At 48.1% G+C, this 21,752-nt stretch overlaps 2 protein-coding genes across 4 annotated transcripts in view; one reads left to right on the forward strand and one right to left on the reverse strand.

The window, feature by feature from the left end:
• On the reverse strand, nucleotides 1–12,795 carry EAF1 (ELL associated factor 1). The gene is made up of 6 exons (XM_010966059.3): nucleotides 12,416–12,795; nucleotides 10,454–10,548; nucleotides 8,690–8,826; nucleotides 6,863–7,053; nucleotides 5,115–5,351; nucleotides 1–2,954 (listed from the first exon to the last, which is right to left on the reverse strand). The coding sequence occupies exons 1-6, from the start codon at nucleotides 12,783–12,785 to the stop codon at nucleotides 2,908–2,910; spliced, it is 1,077 nt and encodes a 358-aa protein (XP_010964361.2). The 5' UTR covers nucleotides 12,786–12,795; the 3' UTR covers nucleotides 1–2,907.
• Nucleotides 12,713–21,752, forward strand: part of METTL6 (methyltransferase 6, tRNA N3-cytidine) — a 22,235-nt gene continuing 13,195 nt past the window's right edge. For 2 of the 3 annotated variants that reach the window (XM_045524870.2, XM_010966052.3), the window contains exons 1-5: nucleotides 12,713–12,830; nucleotides 13,621–14,030; nucleotides 14,758–14,892; nucleotides 19,581–19,751; nucleotides 21,132–21,273. In XM_045524870.2, the coding sequence (XP_045380826.1) occupies nucleotides 13,806–14,030; nucleotides 14,758–14,892; nucleotides 19,581–19,751; nucleotides 21,132–21,273 (673 nt within the window). In that variant the 5' untranslated portion in view covers nucleotides 12,713–12,830; nucleotides 13,621–13,805. The remainder of the gene's footprint in view (nucleotides 12,831–13,620; nucleotides 14,031–14,757; nucleotides 14,893–19,580; nucleotides 19,752–21,131; nucleotides 21,274–21,752) is intronic. The other variant, XM_074372146.1, reaches the window with a different exon arrangement.

Below are 21,752 nucleotides of genomic sequence, written 5' to 3' on the forward strand. Positions count from 1 at the left end.
TGCAGGGCTGACCTTCACTGTTTACTTAAGTATAGTGATCTTTGAAACCAAAAAAACTTTACACAGCAAATACTTTACATAAATAAAAACATGCACATCTACTTCATAATTAAGCAAAATAAACTTTCAGGAACAAGATATTAATAACGATTAACGAATGAGACATGAACCCAAGATGGAAGTGGTAAGAGCTGGAACAAGACACATTCCATGACACTTCACTTGGTCTTGTCCACCTACTCAGGCTAAGGCCTGAGTTTCGGGAATCCCACCTTCCTCGCCAAATGGAAACATTCAACTTGGCCGTACCTGACAGATATCCACAGAACAGACGCTTACCCTTTCCAAATTATATAACAAATCCCCCCACTTAACCAGCCTTTCAGATAGAGAAGTAAGGATTTTGGAATTTTCAAGTTTTCCCGCCACTGAAGCACATCCCTATTAATATCACACATAGGAAAAATGATTCTGCTGCAGAAATAAAATGGTAAATGGTTGATGACTGGCACCCGGACAAAGCTCTAGTCTGTTTAAGTTTCCCCAGACTGCGTCTTGACTGCGGCAGGTTGCCATGGCTCCTGAGATACTTGGGAGTTGCTGAGTGGCCCACGACATGGCAGATGTCACACAGAACAAAGAAAAGGCAATTTAAACTATTTAGCTTGAGACTTCAAACCCGTGGAAATCAGCACGGGTAGTTTTCGGCTGTCTCCAAGTGCTGGGAATGTTGGCCCTCCGCGTGCCCCTGCGCTCCGCAGGCTGCTCCCCTGCCCCTCCCTGCAGGCTGTGAGCACCGAGTGTCCCGTGTACACTCCAGGGAAGGAGGGGAGAATGGCGGCTCCTGCTTAGAAGGCGTTCCTGCCAACCAGAGCCCAAGTGAGAGGAAGGGCTGTGTGTGCAGATGGCACTCCAGTTGGCTGAAACCCAGAGGAAGAGCCCAGGAACGGGGCAGCCACAGAGCCCTGGGAGAGGGGCCGGGGTGGCGGTGTGGGGCTGAGAAGGCACAGACCCAGAGAGAGCAAGTCCAGCTCAGCTGGCGGGAGGGCTCTCGTGAGAAGCAGTCTGTGGGGCCAAATTCTGGGTTTCCAAAGAGAAAAGATTCCTCACTCTGTCAGGTAAAGCTGGAGAGAGAGGAGAGGGAACCCTGAAGGCCTGAGCAGAGAACAAGCCTGGAGCTGTGATCACAGATGATACACCAGCAGGGCTGCGCCAGGGGTGACGGGGGGACGGTCCCAGCTCAGCGCACCCGGCTCACCCAGCCCACGGCCACCTATGAGCACTTCCTATGAAATAAACACCTTGACCCGACGTGCCCCAAACCACAGTCTGTCCATATAAATCAGGACTTCGGGCAAAACTAAAAGAGGGAGGCTTAGGTAGACTATTTTTAGTTCAAGTTCCTGGAACCTGCCCCAGCCTGAGCACGCAGAGGGCAGGGAAACCACCCCCATGTCCGGCAACAAGTCTCCCAACCAGGACCTGACCTTCCCTGAGCTGCCGCTACTGAGGAATTAAAAACCAAGTATCTGTTCACTCTAAGTCAGCTCTCCCCACCATGAAGCCCGCTGAAGCCTTGTCCGGGCTCAGACCCCACCTCGGGGCACCAGCCTGTCCCTCTGCCTTTCTGGGTCCAGACCGCTCCCCTCTGAGGCTGGGAAGGGAAAGGCCATCCCCAGGGAGGAGAATTGCTCTTAATGTTCCCGATGCCCACTGAGCCAAAGAAGACGGAGTTTCTCAGAACATGTTCACTCAAATGCCGGAACGGGCTACTCCCCGGGAACGGCGGGCCGGTTTAGCACACGTCCACTGAACACAGAATGTGACTAGTGGCCGGTTTCCTGCAGCAGCGGATTCGCCTGGAAACTGCAACTCCAGAGGCAACCTGTGACTTTTTGCCAGGCGCGGTCTGGGAGCCAGGCACACACAGTGCTTCAGAAGCACGAACAGAAACACCTCACCACACACTGCTGCTTGTTCCCCGCTAACAACGCCTATCCAAACCCTGGTGTGGAAACCGGCCGCTGGGTCCTGTGCTCAGAAAGGTTCCTTCCCCTCCCACCACCACCCCTTGGAAGGACACCAGTATGGTCCGTGTGGAACGCCAGGCCTCAGCATGGCGGCCACTGCTTTAATCTGCTCCCCCCGCCTTGTGTATTTAGGGGCTGTTTGGATCTCAAATGGAGCTATAAGTAGCCAACAATTCTGCCTTCTGGAAGCCAATGCAAGTTCCAGCACACAACTCTGATTCCCAAGTATAAGACTCTCTGTTCTAGCAAGTGAGACTCAGGGCAGGGAGCAGTGGGCAAGGCCCAGATGGGGGCCAGACTGGCCGTGAACCAGCCGTATGCTTCCCCTCGCTTGCAGACAAGGGGCTGACCGACAGTGCTGCAGGGACCCCAGGCTGGCTTGGGGGTGGTCAGACGGCTTCCTTACCACTTCAGGGCAAAAGTTAAAGTGGCTTAGACACACTTCTGTGCTGCAGGGGGAGGGCCCCCTCTCCCGCCCTGAGACTGCCTTTTCTTTCACTGGTGCAAAACATCTGGCCAAGCTGGCGGCTGCTGAGGGTTAAAACTGAAATCACTGGCCAGGTGAAGAGACGCCTTTGAGCACCTAGACCAGGGCACGCCTGTCTGTTCTTCATTAACGGTGTTAACCAAATAAGAAAAGATTCTGTTAGTTCTTCTACAGATCTACTGAAACTCTGAAACGTGAAATTGTTCAAAAATTACACGAGAAAATCACCCATCACCACTAAGTTAAAGACATGGATATCCGAGGCCCGAGAGCCTCCCTCCTCCCACAGTCCCCGACCCACCGCATCCTCCCCTTGGCAGCGGCTCGCGCCGAAGCGCCCGTGCTCACGGCGGCAGGTGCCCTGGACAGCTGGCTCGGAAAGACCCGGCTCTAGTCTTCACTGTCACTGCCAGACTCACTCAGCTGCAAGTCGTTTCCTGTGAAGAGAAAACAGAGTCAAACCAGAGCACACAACTTGAAAACGGCTTCCCTGCCATTCTTTGCTGGATGGAAAAGCAGGCCACTTCAACTTAGTGAGCAAGGAAAACCGAGGTGGCTCAGTGACAAAACGGGTGCAGTCGCCATTTTTAAAGAACTGCTAATTCTGGTGTCTGCAAAGCACAGCAACACCGCTCACTGGGACAGAACAGGGGAGGAAGAGAGGCTGGCCAGTTTTTGTATGCGTAAATAAATAGCAAAAAAAATTTATGAATAATTCACTCAGTGTCTAGAACTGTTCACATACGCTGCTTTACAACTAAAACGACACCGAGCTGGGCTCCCGTAGAGCGCGCTCTCCTCACTGCCCACCTCAGGTCTCAACTAACGAGCTCTGTGAAGTCTCCAACTTCTGTTCAGTGTGCAGAATTTCGGGTTTAGGGGTAAAGAATGTGAGTATTTCAATCTAATGTTATCATATCAGATAGATTAGCTTAGATTAGATTGAAATATTAATCTCAGGACCCCAGTTGATACCACTTGGAAAAGAACAAAAGTGAACCTTGGTATTTCTGGGTGACTGATCTCCGGGCCACCTCTTCTCAGTTTGTTCTGAGGACCCTGGGGTCCCTGAGATCCTTCCAGAAGGATTCAATCTGCGGCCCTCCTTTTTCTGACTACATATCTATCTGTGTGAGGCCAGATTTTCTTCATACACTTCAACCTAAATAATCTATGGCAACAGACTGAACGCAGAAGCATATGTAAGAATACAGCTTTCTACCAAGGCAGATGTTGAAGAGATTTGCAAAATTTTAGGATTTTTTTTTTTTTTGCTGGGGGGAGGTAATTAGGTTTATTTGTTTAGTTTTGTGATGGAGGCATTGGGGATTGAACCCAGGGCCTCGTGCATGCTAAGCATGTGCTCTACCACTTGAGCTATACCCTCCTCTCCGAGACTTGCAAAATTTTAAAGCAATGTTACCTCTCTCACTAAACACCTTTTTGATTTGAAAATTTTACTTTTCATAAAAATATTATTTTTGTTAACATATGATAGTTCACTATTGTCCTTTTAAATGAATCACTGAATGTTTTAAGTATTTCTCAGTTTTAATTTCCAATATGGCAAATACTGATAGATAAAAACTACACACAGTCTGGTAGTTTCCCATCAGGGATACCAAGCTCCCAGTGTGAAACTTACCCACCGGGCCAACCGAGAAGAGCATCCCACACACCCTGACAGCCAGAACCTGGCCCGAGTGGTGGGCAGACACCACCCCAACTGACATCATGACAGTGCCGAACTCACTCAGGTAGCAGAGCAGGGCCCAGCACGGTGGTCCTCCACCGGCAGGGGTTTTGCCCCCGGGGACATGTGGCCGTGTCCTGAGACACTGAGGGCTGACACAGTTGGGGGAGCAGCAGGGAGTGCGCCAGCATCCAGGGGAGACGCCAGGGACGCTCTTCACCATCCCATGGTGCATGGGCCAGGCCCCCACTAGCACATTCACACGTCCACGGTGTCGACGCTGAGAACTATCTTTGCTCCACAGGAGGCAGGTCAACCAGGCCAACTTGCCCGCCACTGCCCCCGACCTTCCCACAGAAGCCACACCCAGTGAGAGAACATCACAGGGCCTGGAGGGAGAACAGCGCAGAGCCCGCACCTCCCCGCCTCCCCTCCGCCCTGCTGCACTGCCAACTGCACCGAAAGCCACGGGACACCACAGTGTCCCTTCCTCTCCTCCCACCAAAGCCTAGCAGGCCTTCAAATACATCCGCACGGCACAGGCTCCCAACTCTGTGGGCCGTGGGCCCTGCGGTCTGACACAGGGCTCTCGTGTGTAAAGAGACCTGGAGATGGGCGACAGAGGGGGGCAGGCAGCGCCCCTCAAGCTGGGTATATGCAAAAACAAAGAGCCCGGCTGGTCACGTTTTGGCACTTTCCAGAATCCACAGGGCCTAATTTGTGCCAATGGGGAAAAGCAGGGAGTGAGTACGGGTGTTCAGTTTTGCGTGTCCCTCCTTTACTGTCTGGTGACTGCTCCTTTCTGCTCCAGACCGTCTGTCAGGACCCCTCCTTGTGCCTTAGCTGCCTTCAGCCCGGCCCGAGTCCCCCCACCTGCCAACAAGGTGAGGGACAGCGCACTCACGGAGGGTGCTCATGAGCTGCGTGCTTCCCTGAGGCCGGCTGGTCCCGTTGGCCACGGCCGGCCGGCTGCCGAAGGGCGGCTGGTGGGGCGGCGGCAGCAGGGGGGACGCAGGGCTGTTGTCCTCGCCGCCGCTGCTGGAGCTCTCGTCGTCGCTGCCCGACGAGCTCTCAGAGTCGGAGGAGCTGCTCCCGCTGCTGCTGCTCATCTGCTCGATGATGTCCACCTCGGCCCGCAGCTCTGCGGGGACGACAGGACACGTTGGCACCCAGCCCGCGGGACAGGAGCCCGGCAGAGCCAAGACGACGTGACCCGAACCAGCTCTCACCAACAGAAACGCCTAACCTGTCTCCGCACAGACGAGGGAGACGTTCGATTCGCCCAAAACCACCAAAAAGCAAACTGTTTAGGACAATGACTTTTCTAAGAAATGAATTAAGTCTCTTTCAGCTTTCATCTCCTAAAAAAAGAAAATAGTGAATCATGGGATTAAACCCCAGAAAAGAGCAGAGAGGAGCACTGTTCTGAGGATGATGTGACCCGGATCTGGAAGGCCCAAGGGCCTGCTCCAACCCACTCTAGCCAGTGAATCTTCAAGGAGCTCCAGGGAGAGGAAGGGCCAGAGCAGACAGCCCTTGGGGTCCTTTCCAGCTGCAGGAGGAGCCGTGGGGGCCCAGGAGAGACTGTGGGACCACATGGCTCCTCCACCCCCTTCACACACTAGACTGACAGCCACGCCTCCAGGCACTGCACTTCTGATAATCACAGAGCAGGGAAGGAACACGTTTTATGGAACCATCTCACTGTCTGTGAGTTCATGAAGGACATGGCATAGGACAGAATTGAGAGATGGCAGACTTTCCTGTCCAAACACCATGTGGCCTTATACGACTCTGGTTCCTCAAAGCGTACCTGGCAACAACTAATCCCGCGTGGTCCAATTCCTGTCCGACCAAAGTGAAAACTCTCACAAAGCATTTTAACATCCGTGAGGGAAAAAAAATCAAGAGGCTTAACAACTGTGCACCACGCAGAGTGATCTTGTTTGCTGAAAGACAGCATTTCCACAAGGTGGAAGAGGCAAGCTTCCCAACGGCAACTTTTGATCTCTCCCTGTTTACTACTGTGATGGATTTAACTTTGCTTCATCAAACTTCACAAATAGGAAACACCACAGTTACCTTCATAACTTCTTAAGAGTATGGACAACAACACCGCCCACTGTAGAGGGGAGAGAGCCAAGGTCAGCTGCTCTATCTCAGGTTTACACTGGAGACAGTCTGACCCGACCTCCAGGTCTCCCTAGGCCAGAGTCCACGGCCACTGGCCCTCGTGGTGCGTCCATGTTTACACACCGTGTGTTAGTACAAGCAGCTGACATGTCCCTCTGACCTACACACTATACTAATATTTGGCACACTTGGTTTTCACCCCAACGTCTTGGACTTTTCTTCTTCCAAAGCCATCAGGTGCATCGCATGACCCTGAGATGGCAGAGAGGCTTGCTGAAAATGCGGGCTTCTCAGCAGAAAGCTGCAAAGACAGCACAGCGCCAGCCACTATTCCCGACGGCCCCGTCAAGTCAGGTAAGTGGTAGGCGCCCCGAGCCCATCACATATGCACGGGAGCCCTGCGGAAGCTGTTATGATGGCAGAGAACATCAGGGCCACCCCAGACAGCGGCCTTGTCCCCTCCACAAAGACAACGCTGTCCTCCAAGTTGCTGTCACAGCTCCAGAAAACACCCTCTACCTCTTTTGATGTCGTCCAGCTGAGGTTCCGGTGAGGGGTTGTCCTTCAGGGGAGATGTTTTGGGTCCAGTTGGAGGCTTGGTTGGAGCTCTGAACGGCACGGGCGGTGGAGGTGGTGGCGGCTGTGATGGCGGTGGGGGCCGAGGGGGCTGCTGCTCCATCCGAGCCTGGATTTTACTGCTCCCCTCAGCTCTGAAACGAGACGCAGACATCACACTGGTGGGGCAGAAATCGTGGTTCTCAAGTTCGCCCAGGGGACCAAGCACCTGGGAGTCTCCGCAGAACCTGGGCTCTTGACACAGCCTCAAATACGGATGCGTGTGATTGTATCACATGAACTGATTCTACTGCACAGAGGAGTGAAACAGACTCGCTGCCTGCAGGGGGCTGACGTTTTATCACAAGCGGCAGACAAGATACACGGGAAGGATATAATGTGATCATGAGGACCCATCTTACTACCAGAAAATAGAACCACCTGACCTGTGCACACTGCAAAGTTATAATCACAAGTGCACGAGTTAGTAAATAAAACTAGCTCTTGAAATACTGGTCCCTATGCAATTTTCTCCATTATTTCTTTACTGCTTGCTGATTTTGCCACGTGCCAGCTCTTGCGGGCAGATAAGTAGAGCATTCCACCCCAAACCAAGAAAATCCTATTCGTTAACAATTTCTTCTGTAAATGGACTGGCTCAGCACTCTTCAAAATTTGGTGTGCGCACACGTCACCTGGGGATCTCGTTAAAGTGCAGATTCTGACCACGGAGGTCCTGCAAGTCTGTCCTTTATCAAACACCTAAGTGATAAAAAGAACTGCGAGTTCCAGGATGACACTGGAGTAAGAGAAGCACCTACAATCGTCAGCTGTTGGAGGCCTAACAGCGGCACCTGGTTCACGGAGGTGATCAGCACAAAGGCACTGTGGCAGGAGAGGAGGGGGCTCTGCGGAATGCAGCCCCGGACCAGCCCCAGTCTCACCAACCCTCAGACTTCATCTGTGTGTGTGTGTGTGTGTGTGTGTGTGTGTGCGCGCACTTTAAAGGCTAACAACACCGCCTTTCCCAAAGTCATTTGTAAAGATTAGACAATGCACATAAAACATCTAGCACAGAGCCTGGCGTGTGGTCACCCCTCGATGAATGGTAGCTGCTTTTACTTTCGGGGAACAAGTAAAGAAAAGAGGCTAGAGGACGCATGAACAGAAGAACCTCAGGATCTAACACTCTCTTTAAAACTTAATTACTCTATTACAGTAACTGCTGTATCACCATATAACAACAGAACCACTGGGTTACTTCCATTTATAGAATGAATTTTGATTGTAAGATAAAATTTAATTGGCTTCACGTTAGACGTGTAACGCCTGTTGAATTCAATATTAAAGAGAGCTCACTATTCAAAAAAAATAGACAAAGCTTCATTTTGGTATTATAATGATCTTGAACATAATCTGGTAAAAAATGTTTGCACTCTAATAAACTATATATATTATTCAATTATTCTTTCATAATTACAAATCTGTACATTTAAATTTTATCCCTTAGGTGCTACTATATCAACAATCATGAGATCAATAAAACTGATTTAATTGCGAAGTATCCCCCTTTCCTCGATGGCTTCCATGTTTCAGGTCTTAAAAGCATCATTTCTTTTTGTTGCCTTTGAGGAAGAGATGTTTTGTTGACTTGTCTGAGAAGACACGGGTGGAGCCGTTGGGACTGGACAGGACAGGCAGGACCCAGATGCTTGCATCCTTACGCCATCGCTGGCACAAGACTCCAAGCCACAGACACACCCCACGTGCCTGCACCTGCTACTCCCGTACCTCGTCTTCTTGACCTGGATGCTGCTGCTGAGTTTCTCCAGCACATACTCCCCGGTGTCGTGGTTAATGATGAGCACACAGTCCTTCTGGTATGGCCTCTTGTTCCCCTTGAACACAGTCATGGGTGGCGTGGACCCCTGCATGCCACAGAAGGATAACTGAGACGGTCAGACTGAACACCGCAGTCGTGAACATTGACACTGAGTCTACCGGGGACTCGACCTCATCAGATCTTTTATCAGAGCTACTCAAAAAGGACCGGAATGAACTGATCTGCAGTTGAACTCTTTCTGGTTTCCCAAGCGAAAATAAAGAGGAAATAATACAGCAAGAACCCGTGACTGTGCGACTGGCTCTAAGTAATCAAGAAAGGTGATACACAACTTTAAAATTACTGTACGTTCTTCTGGCGATGGGGCAAATGGTACAAATAATGGTGAAGTGTGAACTAAGAAAAGTCAACGAACCATGACTTGTCACCGTGAGAAGCAGAGCCGCTGAGTGATCTCTGTATCCCCTTGTAAGTGGGGAGCCCAGCGATGTCCCTTCAGACAAGTCACCACAGAGCACTCCCCATGGCAGCCCCTAATTCTGATTAGTTTTAAGTAAGCACATCACACCATTCATCTGCCCAAGGCCTTCCCTCACGACCTGGCCCTTCAACCGCACCCCAGGACTCTGCTGGCCTCCTGTCAGACCCTCGAGCCCCTTCGTGCAGGGATTTAACAAGGCTTCTGCTTGCAACATGCCAACCCCTCCCTCCCTTTCAATTATCCAACCTTCAAATCTGCTCAGAAGTCACTTCCTCAGGGAAGCCTTCCAGGATTTCCTAAAAATAAACGCTATGTTTTCTTATATTTAAACTCCATAAAGGCAAGAAATGTGCTGTTTTGTTCAAGACTGTATTCTCAGTGCCTAGTAATGAGCCAGCCCACCAGGAGGTGCTCAATTAATATTAGACAAATATAGCATTTAATCCCCTGTATGGAATCAAAACTGCTTGGCTCCTTGACGTTTTATTCATACAGTAAAAATTTAGACTTGTAAGGGACCATAGGGACCATTTATCTAATCCCTTCCTTTCACATCTGCGAAACTAAGGTCCAAAGGGAGATGATGTAACTTGTCAAAGGCAACAAGTAATGAGGTGGCAGGTGGAACCGGCAGACAGTAATTCTTCCTCAGCACCAAGCTTCCCAGGGCTCCCTGTCCAGACCTTTTCATTCTATCCCTGGTTACCAAGAACTTCCAATGTTCCAGGACAGGGCCAGGGCATGCGATGACACCTGTTCATTAAGAGTATCTTGTCTGTTCCTTTGGGTTTTGTGATCAGACTGCTGCCTCGGGCAAGGCTTCAAAACAGTCTCTCTACAAGGATTCCTCATCCTTACTTGAGCTAAATACTCTGAACCTCTGGTTCCGCCTGAAACTACCAGCCTGCACATCACCCCTTGCCAGATACATGAACCATGTCGCCCCTGCCTTCCCACGCTCTTAAGCTGTTACAGCCTTTGTATCCGCAGGGCGCCCAAGACTTTCCTCTCTACAGTTGATTGGGGGAAAATGGCAAAGAATTATTTTTACTCAAGTACCTGGGAAGCATGAATTCTATCCCACCCACCCCAACCCCCCCCAAAATTCTTTTTCCTTATACTGGCACTTTGGAAATCTAGAACGTTTTAAACAAGAGAAAATCAAATCACAACAACATAGGATACAAGGCTTCACAGTGATCCCACATTAAAACAATGGAGTAAAACTCACAGGGATATGTGGCAGCGTAATTGTGACTTCATCTCCTTTGCCAACCTGTAGCTCTCCTTCACAGGAAGTGTCTATAGATGCTGGCTTAAAGTCATCTAAAGGGCAATAAGAAAAAAGCATTTACCCACCAGATTACCTACAATGAAGGCTTCCAGAGCATTCTCACTAAAGAACTGAAATTTTTTATAACTCAGATAGACAGAAAATACAAACCACTCAGGCTTTTTTAAAAAGCTACTTCACTGTGGAAAACTTCTCACATGCCAAAGCAGAGAGAATAACACAATGAGCCCTGTGTACCATCACCCAGCCTCAGTAACTACCAGCTCCGGGACAATCTTGTTTCATCTATACCCTCACCTACTTTTCCTCCCATCCCCACTGAGTTATTTTGAAGGGGAAAAAAAAAGCTAGAATTTATACCCCATTTTATTAAGCGAAGATATTCCCTTCCCCCAAGTGACAGATGAACATTAACACCTTATTATTCATAATGAGGTGTTTTATTAAGGTTATTATAAGGATCAAAAGCAACAGGGCACATTTTAAAAAATCCCATGATTGTAAAATCCACAGTGAAATATAAAAAGCCGTGGCATCCTGTAAGCTGATTTCATTTCCCACAGGAACTCTCAGAGTTAGGATATGCCACACTCAACTTCCACAGCTTTAACCAAGATACTCCCGCAGATGTTCGGAGCAGGTGCCTGAACTCTATTTCCAAAGATGAATCCTGCCCACATTTCTAAACTGCTAAAGCACAACACAAACAGCTGTCTTACACCACTGTAACACACACCTGCCTCAAACTGCAGGCCAAGTGCTTCTCTGAAGGGTCTCACTGAAATCCCACACTGCCCTCCACGCTACTAAAACACTAGCCTAGTAAACCGCTCGGGAAATGACGCCCATATCACGTTGCCAATGTCCTCCCTCTGAAAGGGCTGATCTGCTGTCAGTAGGAAGCACAGTAATGGCCTGGCCAAGTGACCACACAAACATAGACCTTCATTATCTAACACGCCCTCTTCCAATGCGTTGAGTCACATCTGGGAGCCCCTTAGACAAAAACAAGTCTTAACCAGCACGAAGGCTACCAGGTTGGGAAACCAGGAGCCTGGGAATCACAGAGGGATGCTCCAAAGGCCAAGTCTTTACCCGGGGCACAAAGTGGAAGCCCTCCCTTAACAGAGTCCTTCATCATGCAGAAAAAGGAAGTCCAGCATAAGGACTGTTCCCACATTCCTTATGCCTGCTCTCTTCTGCTTCCAAACAGAGATCCAGTTTCAACTTCCTCCTGGCTCACAAACTCTAATTTTTTTCTTCACCCACGAGGAACTTGGTCCCCAGGAAGAGTCGGGGGGAGGTGACCTCAAGAGACATCAAAGTCACACAAAAAGTTGGCACGGAGAGGTGGAGGAGGAAGATTGATGAGGCGCAGGGAGGATGCAGATTCCCGGGCTGCGCAGGGGATGAAGCGGGGGTGAGGGAGGACAGAACCAAAACGGACGAGTTAAGAAAAGTGATGAGAACAGGGAAGGGGAGAATGGAATAGGAGGGAGAGTGGAAGAAACTCCGGAGAAAACTGAGGAGTCCTTGGAGCGTGGAGACCCCGGTGGGGAAGTAGAGGGGGCGGCTAGGGAGAAGGACTGGAGTCTGATGACGGGGTCACAGCCTCGCGGGAAGAAAAAGGGGAGTTCGGCGCGCGGGAGGGCATGGCGGGGCATGAACAGAGAAAGGGGCGGCTGATCTTCGGGAGAAGCATGTGGGACCACGAGGCACAGGAACAGTAGGGAGGGACGAAGGGTCAGGTCTAGGAGGAGTGAGATGAGAAAAACAAAAGGAAAAGACGAGACGTCCCGGCGGATATGGGGTGGGAGGAGGGAGCTGACGCTGGCGGGGCCCCCTGGACCTTGGGGGAGCCGAGGTCGGCCGGAGACGGCAGCGGGGCCGTGGACTCACAGCGGATGGTGTGGAAGGAGGCCCGCGGCCGCTTCTCGAAGCTCTCCCCGAGCCGCAGGCAGTGCTCCTCGCGGTCCAGCAGCGGGTTGGCCGTCCCGTTCATGGCCGCGCACGGGCCTCGCGCCCGTAGCGGCGCTCTCCTGGCGCGTCCGCGGCCGGAGCCGCCGGCGCCGGCGTCCGGGCTGGCCGCGCTCCCGGGACCCCGCTCCGGGACGCGCGGGGAGCCGCGCCGGCGCCCACCAGAGGCCGGAAGCAAGTCTTCGCCTCGGCGTCGGGGCGGGGGAAGACTCTGAGGAAGCAGGACCGCTGGATTTCCGGCGTCGGGGAGGGACTTCCGGGCCCACGGCGGAAGTGGCGGGGGCGGTGCCATGGACAAAGGACTCCGCCTGGGGAAGTGGGGCTGGAGGTACTGCAGGTGGGTTTGTCCAGTCGACGGGATTTGCGGCGGTGGCTCCCTAATTCTGCTTCCGAGACTGGGCCTGGCTGAGGGCTCAGTGCGCCCGGCCGTTCGCGTCCAGGGGAACCTAGGAACTGATGACGGGGGCCCAGCGCGCGGCGGACTGGTTTAGCGCGGGCCCGAGAGCCTGTGTAGCCGGCTCCCCGCGGGCCCTCGCGGCCCGGCCGCCTGGTTCATCTCGAGTCGCGGGGCCCTGCGCCGCGCGTCACTGGGGCTCTTCCTCCCGTTCGCGCGGCCGTGGCGGTACGAGGGCCTCGGTCCCTGGGAAGCGACGCTCCCTCGTCGTGAGAATCAGAGGCTCAGGCCACTCGGGCTTGGCTCCATTTCCCCCCGAAAACCACTGAGTCTCCGATCCTTGGGAAACGATGACCCTGCGTTGGTCTGTTGATTGACCACTCGCCTCTGGGTCGGGCAGCTGTTGTGGTTGTTTTTAGGTCACCTCTTTCACGGGCACTGAAAACTCCCCAAGGTTTCTCAGTTACTTCTTGGGAGGGCCCTTTTTCTAAACTGGTTTCCTATAATAGTTGACGTATTAGGGTTTGAATTAGAGTTCTGTGCGGGAGAGCCCCGGCTGCCGAGTGTCAGCCCTCTGAAGGCAGGGACTGTGTCTTGGGCTTTGTGACCTATTTGCCACAGCGGTGCAGGGTTTCGTGTAGAGTAGGTATCTAGTAAAAGTTAAGTAAATTGAACTATTTGGTGAGAGCACTGTTCCCGAATCACTAACCCAGCATCTTAAAAACTGTCGTAGAGCCTCCAACCAGAATCTCATTCTTTTTCCGCGAAGCACCCGATTCTGCCTGAGGCTTGAATCCCACCCAAGGGACCACATCTGAGAAAACCCAGCCTGTGTCTGCAGCATCACCTTGAGTTCCTCGGATGATTCAGGAATGGAGAATCGTCAGCAGTGTTAAATATACACCATCAACTTAGGAGATGTCATCTTTGCAAAGGAAAGGGCTGCAGGCAAGGAGTCTCAGCTCTGAGGAAGAGGAGAAACTGAAGCGGGACCAAGTTTTAGTGTCTGATTTTAAGCAGCAAAAGCTGGAAAAAGAGGCTCAGAGGAACTGGGACCTTTTTTACAAAAGAAATAGCACTAATTTCTTCAAAGACAGACACTGGACCACCAGAGAGTTTGAGGAGCTCAGGTCATGTAGAGAGGTAAACTTATATCACACCTCATTTGAGCTGTTCTTCTTTTAAGTGGATAAAAGAGGGCTGTTGTATTGCATCCCCGGGGGAGTGTAAGGGAGAGAATTTATGAAGCCTGTCAAAATGTTTTGTACCTTAGAAATACACTGTTTGGTCTCAACTAGTTTTAGCAGTTCCTGGGTTGTATAATACACAGGAGAGGGAACTTTAGTGGGCATTTTCTGTTTCTTTAAAGCTAATCTGAACGTTGTAAATATTAAATTCATACTGGATGATTTCAGTGACCGATTCATAATAATGAGGGTGGTGATGAGCACTATGCCACGCCCCTTTTCTAGAACTTTTCCTGTGTTCTGTAATTTAAGCCTTATAATAACACCGTCAAGTTTGGCATTAGTGTTATCCTCACTCGCTGGTGAATGGAGGCACTAAGCTGTTTAAGTGATTTGTCCAATGACAGAACATGGGCGAGGGGAGAAGTCTGGATTTGAGTGCAAGGGATTTAACCCCAGACAGAGCCTGTTCTGTTAACCAGTATGCTGTATCTTCTCCATACCAGACTGCCAGTGTTGGACAACAAATGACGTGTCAGTATTAGCTTCTGGTTATCTGTTTACTTGTTCATTGTCTGCTTCATAGGCGCAGAGACCTTGTCTCACGTTCTGGACCTTCTGGTTTGTTTTTTCTTTCATTACGCAGATGTAGTGTACTGTAACTTTGGTGTCTCTTTCCTCAGTATGAAGATCAAAAATTGATTATGCTTGAAGCTGGCTGTGGGGTTGGAAACTGTTTATTCCCGCTTTTAGAAGAGGATCGGAATATCTTTGCCTATGCCTGTGATTTTTCTCCACGAGCAGTTGAATATGTCAAGGTTGGTGCACCGTCTATGTATTGTGTTATGTTTCTGTTTTCTTAGACTTGCTTCATCTGCCTTCTATACCCATTTGCCCAATTCCAGTCCTCTCCCTGAAGCTAACCAGCTATGATCAGTGCGAATGTTGTTTCCTGTTTACACGCATATATAATACTTACAGAGACAGCATTATCCAGAAAAATAGGAAGAAATACTGTAACAACATACTTATATCCACATTCAATGATTGCCAGCATTTTTACCACATTTGCTTTATAGACTTTTTTTTTGCTGAACTGTTTTAAAGTAAGTAACAAACATTGAGACACTTCACTGCTAAATATGTCTGCATACATCTTCAAAAAAATGAGGACTTTTTCTACATGACCACAATATATTCATCTTATCTGACAAAAATAACTGTAAGTCCCTATATCAGTAACTCCCAGTCGAGGTTCAGAGGGCCCCCCGTAGTCTCAGGTGTCTTTTATAGCTGTATTTAATGAAGGACTACATCTTACACTTCATTATGTGCCTTCAATCTCCTGAGCCTAAAACGTGCCTGCCCCCCCGCCTCAACCTTTTCCCCACCGACATGAAGTTTTTGGAGAGCAAGCCGTCTACTGTAATAAGGTCTCACATTTCACTTTGGTGTGGCTGGTTCTTTTTATCATTGTTTAGCTTGTTCCTTTAGCCCCTGTGTTTCTTCTAAACTAGAAATTAGAGTTAAATCAGGAAAATGTATTTGTCAAAAACACTTTAATAGGTGACATCAGACCTTTCACACTGCATCCTGTTGGGAGGCAGTAATGGAATCTCACTGTAAGTGATGCTAGTTTTGCTCACCGGGTGAAGGTGGTAACTACCTAAGTCCCCTGTTGTACAGGTATTTTCTTTTTGCCGTTAACAAGTGTGGGAGATACTTTGGCAACATGCAAGTATCTAGTTTTCCGTCAACCTTCCACAGTTTTAGCATCCATTAGGCTTTTTAAATAGTGCTAGCATATTGTACTATAACTTGCTTTCTTCACTCTACATTATATTTTGTTGAGGTTTTCATCCTAGGACATAATAGATTTAACTGCATTTTATTTACCTGTTACAGTATTCCATAGCCTGGATATACCATACTTTAACAATTGCCTTGTTTATAATTATTTAAGTTGTTTCTAATTTTTTGCTCTTACAAGTAAGGTTACTTTAATCAGCATAATACACATACCTCAAAACACATGTTTATACATCTCTGTGGTGAATAATGGAAGAAGTAAAATTCCTTGGAGAAAGCATACATATTTAAATTTTAATGCCATGCTTTCCAACCAGAAAATTATACCAATTTATAATTTCACCAATAGCATAAAGATATTTTTTCCTCTCTGCCCTCAGTATTTGCTATCAGTTTTCTTTATATCTTCCAACCTTATGGACAAATAATAGTGCCTCCATATTTTAAATTGTTTATTCCTTACAACCAGTGAGGGACTTTGTAATATGTAAATAAGCCATTAGTTTTTCTTCCTGTTGGTGAGTTCCTTTATTCCACATATATTTGTCAAGAACCTAGTATGTGCTGGTCACAGTTCTAAGCACTGGGATTAAGTAGTAAACAGACAAGAACCCCACTCACATGGCACTGGGAGTGAATTGTCTGTTCACACCTTTGCCCATTTGTGATTTTATTTCTTATTTTTAGGATATATTCTGGATATTCTGTTACATTCGTTGCAAACATTTCTTCCAGTTTATTCAGCTTGTTTTATGGTATTGTTTTACGACAGGATTTAAGTGATCATGTCGAATGTATTAATCTTTTCCTTTTGAGGTGCTAAGATTTTCTGTCTCGCTTAGGAGTTCTGTAATCACGTAGATTTTTTTTTTACAATTTTGGTATTAAGGTTTTCCTGTGGCGTAAAAACGTCTTTTAATTGAAGTATATAGTAGGTTACAATGTTGCATCAATTTCTAGTGTACAGCACATTATATCAGTCGTACATACACATACATATATTTGTTTTCATATTAAGGTTTTTAATTAATCTGGAAAAAGTCTGGCCGTTATTTCTTTAAGTATTTCTTCAGCTCGTTTTCTCCTCTGCTTCTGGGATTCCAATTACACGTATGTTGTACCATTTGCTATTGTCCCACAGCTCTTGGATGTGTCTTTGTTCGTTTTTTTGTTTTTAACTTTTTTTCCTTTTGTATTTTCAATTTGTGTAATTTCTGTTGTCCTGTCAAGTTCACTGATTCCTTTTTGGACAGGAGGCATTCCTGTTGATGAGCTGTCAAAAGCATTCTTTGTTTCTGTTACTATTGGTTTTTAGCATTTCCAGTTGATTTTTTTTTTTTTTGGTAATTTCAATTTCTCTGTGAAATTACCTATCTGATCTTGCATATTGTCTGCTTTTTTCATTGGAGCCTTTAATACATTAATCATAGCTATTTAAAATGTCCAAATACATTAATCATAGTTATTTAAAATGTCTAAATCTTTAGTTCCAATATCTGTGTCTTACTTGAATCTGGTTCTCATACTTGCTTTGTCTCTTCAGGCCATGTTTTTCCTGCTTTTTTATGCTTTGCGCCTTTTTGTTGAGAGCTGGGTATGTTATATAGGGCCGTGGATACCGAGGTAATAAGGATCTGTAATAATCTAGACAGGAGTTGGGCTGTATTTGAAGACTGTCATTGCTGTAGTTACCTGTGAGGTTTGTTGTTGCCACGGGCACCAGAGACTTCAGACTCCTCTGGTGACTGGTTTTTGTCTCTCCTCTTGGCTCTGGGTCTTCCCTTTGTGCAGGTCCCCATAGAAGATCTGTCTCTTGCAGCTTTCCCAGTAACCACCTGTTATCACTGGAGGCCAGTCGGTAGGGTGTGGGTAAAGGGATCATTCTCTCATGATCTGAGTCTTAGTTTTTGAACTGCATCGTGGGCCTGTGTCATAGGGGTATGGCCCTCACAAGTGTTTCTACTTCTCCTGGAATAGAGCTTCTCTCTCCCGTCCCTCCTCCAGCTGTGGGCCATATCCACCTGTATCATCCTCTGGCCTTGAGGCCGTTCCCTCCACAGAGTGAGCCCAGGTCTGAGCAGAGTGGTTCCCTCTCCCAGGGGAGTGGTATTCCACCAGTGCCCTAAGGCTGCAGGCCTCTGATGACTTTTTCCCTGCAGATCAGGCCTTTTCTCCCTTAAAGGAGATGAGAAAGTCCAGCATCAGAAAGAGCACCATTCTCTCTGCGAGAGCCTGGTGATGTTCTGGCGGTAACACCTCCGAAGGGTGGGAACATCCTGATGGCTTCAGCCCTGGGCACTTCACAGCAGCCTCGCTCAGTGTCCAGCTGTTTGTCAACTTTTTAGTTTTCTCTCTCCAGTCTGGAAGTTTCTGCCTCAGGTAAGCAAATGCTTTCCTCCATCTCCCGAAGGCCCCTGTCCCTCTCCAGATTTGGGGACAGCTGGTTGTTCTTTGACCTCTGTTCTTTTGTGGGTTCACATAAACGTTGCTGTTTGTCCAGCTTCCTTTCTGTAAGGATGGGGGCCACATCCTTCCAGCCCTCCACATCTCTGTGCTAGAACTGGAGGTCCTTCCATCCCTCTGGGCGCCACTTGTCCTCTGACTCCAGCAGGTGGAGCTAGTTGTCTCAACAGTGAATGGATAAGAAATTCAGTTTCCATTCCTGACATCACCTTTATTATCCACCTTTATAAAAAATCTAATGTCATTTTTGTCGTCTGTCTTCTGTCATGTACACTACTGATTCCTCTATACCCATGGGTCTGTGTGGGGACTGTTTTGTCTCAGTGATCAATCTGTCCCCACCCTCAAACCATGCTGTTTTAGTGCTACATTTTGTGATATGTCTTGATGTTCAGTAGTGTACCTCCTCCTCCATTCTTCATTTAAAAATTGACTTGGCTATTCCTAAAGATTTTCACTTTCAGATGAATAAAATTCACCTTGTCAAAGTTCCTAGAAATCTGTTGGGATTCAGTAGAGGTTGCATTGGATTTAGAAGTGGAGGTATATTATGCTGTACACCAGAAACTGACATGTTATAACTGACTATAGTTAAAAAATAAAATATAACAGAAGTGGAGTCATAGGTAGAATTGATTCCATATTGAACCTTCCCATCTCATAACTTTTTATGTATATTTATTAAGGTCTTCATTTACATTAAAGAAAAGTTTAATGTTTTTCTTCATAATGCTCTTATACATGTGTTGAAATCCACCAACCAAAATTTACACACTTTTACTAAAAAAAAAGAGTTAGGTTTATTTAGCTTGCTGCGTCAAGGGAAAATCTACCCAGAAGAACTGTGGGAGCATCTCAGTGAAGGGAGTTGGAAGGACTTCTCATGGGATTTAGGATTGTAGTGGGTGATTCAAAGGAGGGATAAGGAAGCAGAGGCAGGTTTTGGATTATCATCCCTCTGGAAATACATGCTTCTAAAACGCTTGGTTTTGAGTTTATGATAGACCGTGTACTCAGTTGGAAGTGATTTGTGAAAATGAAGTCTTGCCCTTGTGGCACCGTTGAATGTTACACGCTTCATCGTGCACATGGTTCACTGCTCAGTTGTACCCAGTAACCGTCAGTTACTGTGTAGCAGCACAAGTGGGAATAGCATCTCTTTTTGATGCCTTTTTTCCCCTCAATGTATCAACACGGATGTTGCATTGAAATTACTCTGTTTTTTCCCCTCTAGCAAAATCCTTTATACGACACAGACAGATGCAAGGTATTCCAGTGTGATCTAACTAGAGATGACCTTCTGGAGCACGTGCCCCCAGAGTCCGTGGACGTTGTCATGTTGATATTTGTGCTCTCTGCGGTTCACCCTGATAAGATGCACCTAGTCTTACAGAACATTTACAAGGTCGGTGATGGGGAGCCTGGGCTGGAGAGTCAGACATCCTGATCTTTCCCCCTCCCCCCCTTCTGAGGCTCAGAGTCTCCCCACTGAGGTGGGCTGTGTGTCAGTATATGGAAAGAGGTTCTACACAAAACATCCACCCTGAATCTGATTTGCCTGATGGCCACCGCTGCCCTTCAGAGCTTGGCCAGTCTCAGAGCAGGGACGGTTTTGCAGCTTCCTGGGCTCTTGGAGTCCTGCCATAAAGTGAGAGGCTGAGGTCCCGTGGACAAGAGCTCACAGCTGGAGGCAGAGCCCTAGAGTCAAAATGTGGCTTCCCGACATAGGCGAGTTCCTTTACCTCCCCAAGCCTCCGTTTCATTACCTGTAGAACGTTCAGATAATAGTGCCTAGATCTTAGGATTTGGAGGAGATTATATGAGATCTGTACTAAGTACTTAGCACCATGCCTGGAATGTGGTAAGTGCTCTTTCAAAGTCAGCCATTGTGGGGAGGGCGTAGCTCATGGGTGGAGTGTGTGCTTAGCAGGCACCGGGTCCTGGGTTCAGCCCCCAGTCCCTCCATGAAAGTCAGCCATTGTTCCTGCCGTCATTGTTATTAGGAGGGGGAGAACCCAAACTGCTGGGGCCGCCGGGAGGCTGCCACCACACTCAGGAAGTAAAGTGTCACTCCTAAGTCACGTGACCCAGGGCAGGCCCCTCATCATCCTTCCTGGGCCTCAGCTTTCTTGTCTGTTAAAGGGGGATGCCTCTCATGGAGTTATCATGAGAGGCAGGTGAGATCCCACATGAGGTTTTTTGTCCACTGTAATAGTGCTCTCTGATATATAGTTGGTAACAGTGTTTATTGTTTTAAGATCAACCAAATCAAGAAATGATTTTAAAAGAATAGCATGTTCGCACTGTAAACAGTTTACTATAACTTTAAAAATGTTGGTGCCCACTTAACTGTTCTTTTAGGGCAGAGTCAAGTCTTTTGCTCTGAGTATGGGGCCGTTTGTCTTTCCTACGTGGGCCACACATACAATAGAGTTTTCGTTTCTCTAAAAGTAGAACGAGAACTTAAAAGCAATTGGTAAGTAATATGAGGGAAGATTCTTTTATATGTTAACCCAGACTTCCACAGTCGACCCTCCCACGCCTGATTAAACAGCAGTTTGTTCAGTGCGCAGTCACGCCCTCGCAGTGGGGGACGTGCTGAGTCTTACCGTGCCTTTGAGTAGCAGCCCTTTGCCCTTTGTATTACGGGTATGTTGGTCCGGCCCCTTTCCTGACCGTCACAAATGCATGTTATCTTAGTCCCTAGACTAATCAGATTTTATTTTACAGCAGGCCTTGTTTGACTGGGCCCCCAGAGTTATGTGCAGTCCGTTGTGTTTCGTAGGTGTTAAAGCCAGGCAAAAGCGTCTTGTTTCGCGACTATGGGCTCTATGATCATGCCATGCTTAGGTTTAAAGCCGGCAGCAAACTTGCAGAAAACTTCTATGTTAGACAGGATGGAACCAGATCGTATTTCTTCACTGATGGTAAGCCTGAGGGGATCTGTCTTTATTCCTGTTTACTTGATTGTATTATCACTGTGGCACCGGGTGGGGTGGGAGCAGCTCTACTCCACACACAGGCCACTTACCCAGCGCCAGCTGTCAGCTCACAAGCCTCCTCTGGTGACAGCGTCTAGTGACTGAGCTGAGTTCGTGGATAGGCTTGGACACGCCATGTGGACCACCTGCCAGGAGCTATGCTGAGGGGCAGAGGGCAAACCAGGCTCTTCAGTAAAGCAGGTAGGGCCGTACAGTGCCATGAGGTTAGGCACAAAGGCAAGAAATCTTTTTCTGTAAAAATGATTGACTCTTTTTAACTACACAAACTTGATATAGAGGGGTCTTTAAAGGATCATTTTTGATCGGAAAACCGTCCAAACACCGAACATTATTTTATTTTAGGTATTTTGAACAATAATTTTAAGCCTGTTTAATACAGGCAGACATCATTTTATTACACTTTG

This window comes from Camelus bactrianus, chromosome 1 (assembly GCF_048773025.1).
Source record: "Camelus bactrianus isolate YW-2024 breed Bactrian camel chromosome 1, ASM4877302v1, whole genome shotgun sequence".
NCBI classification, from domain to species: Eukaryota; Metazoa; Chordata; class Mammalia; order Artiodactyla; family Camelidae; genus Camelus; species Camelus bactrianus.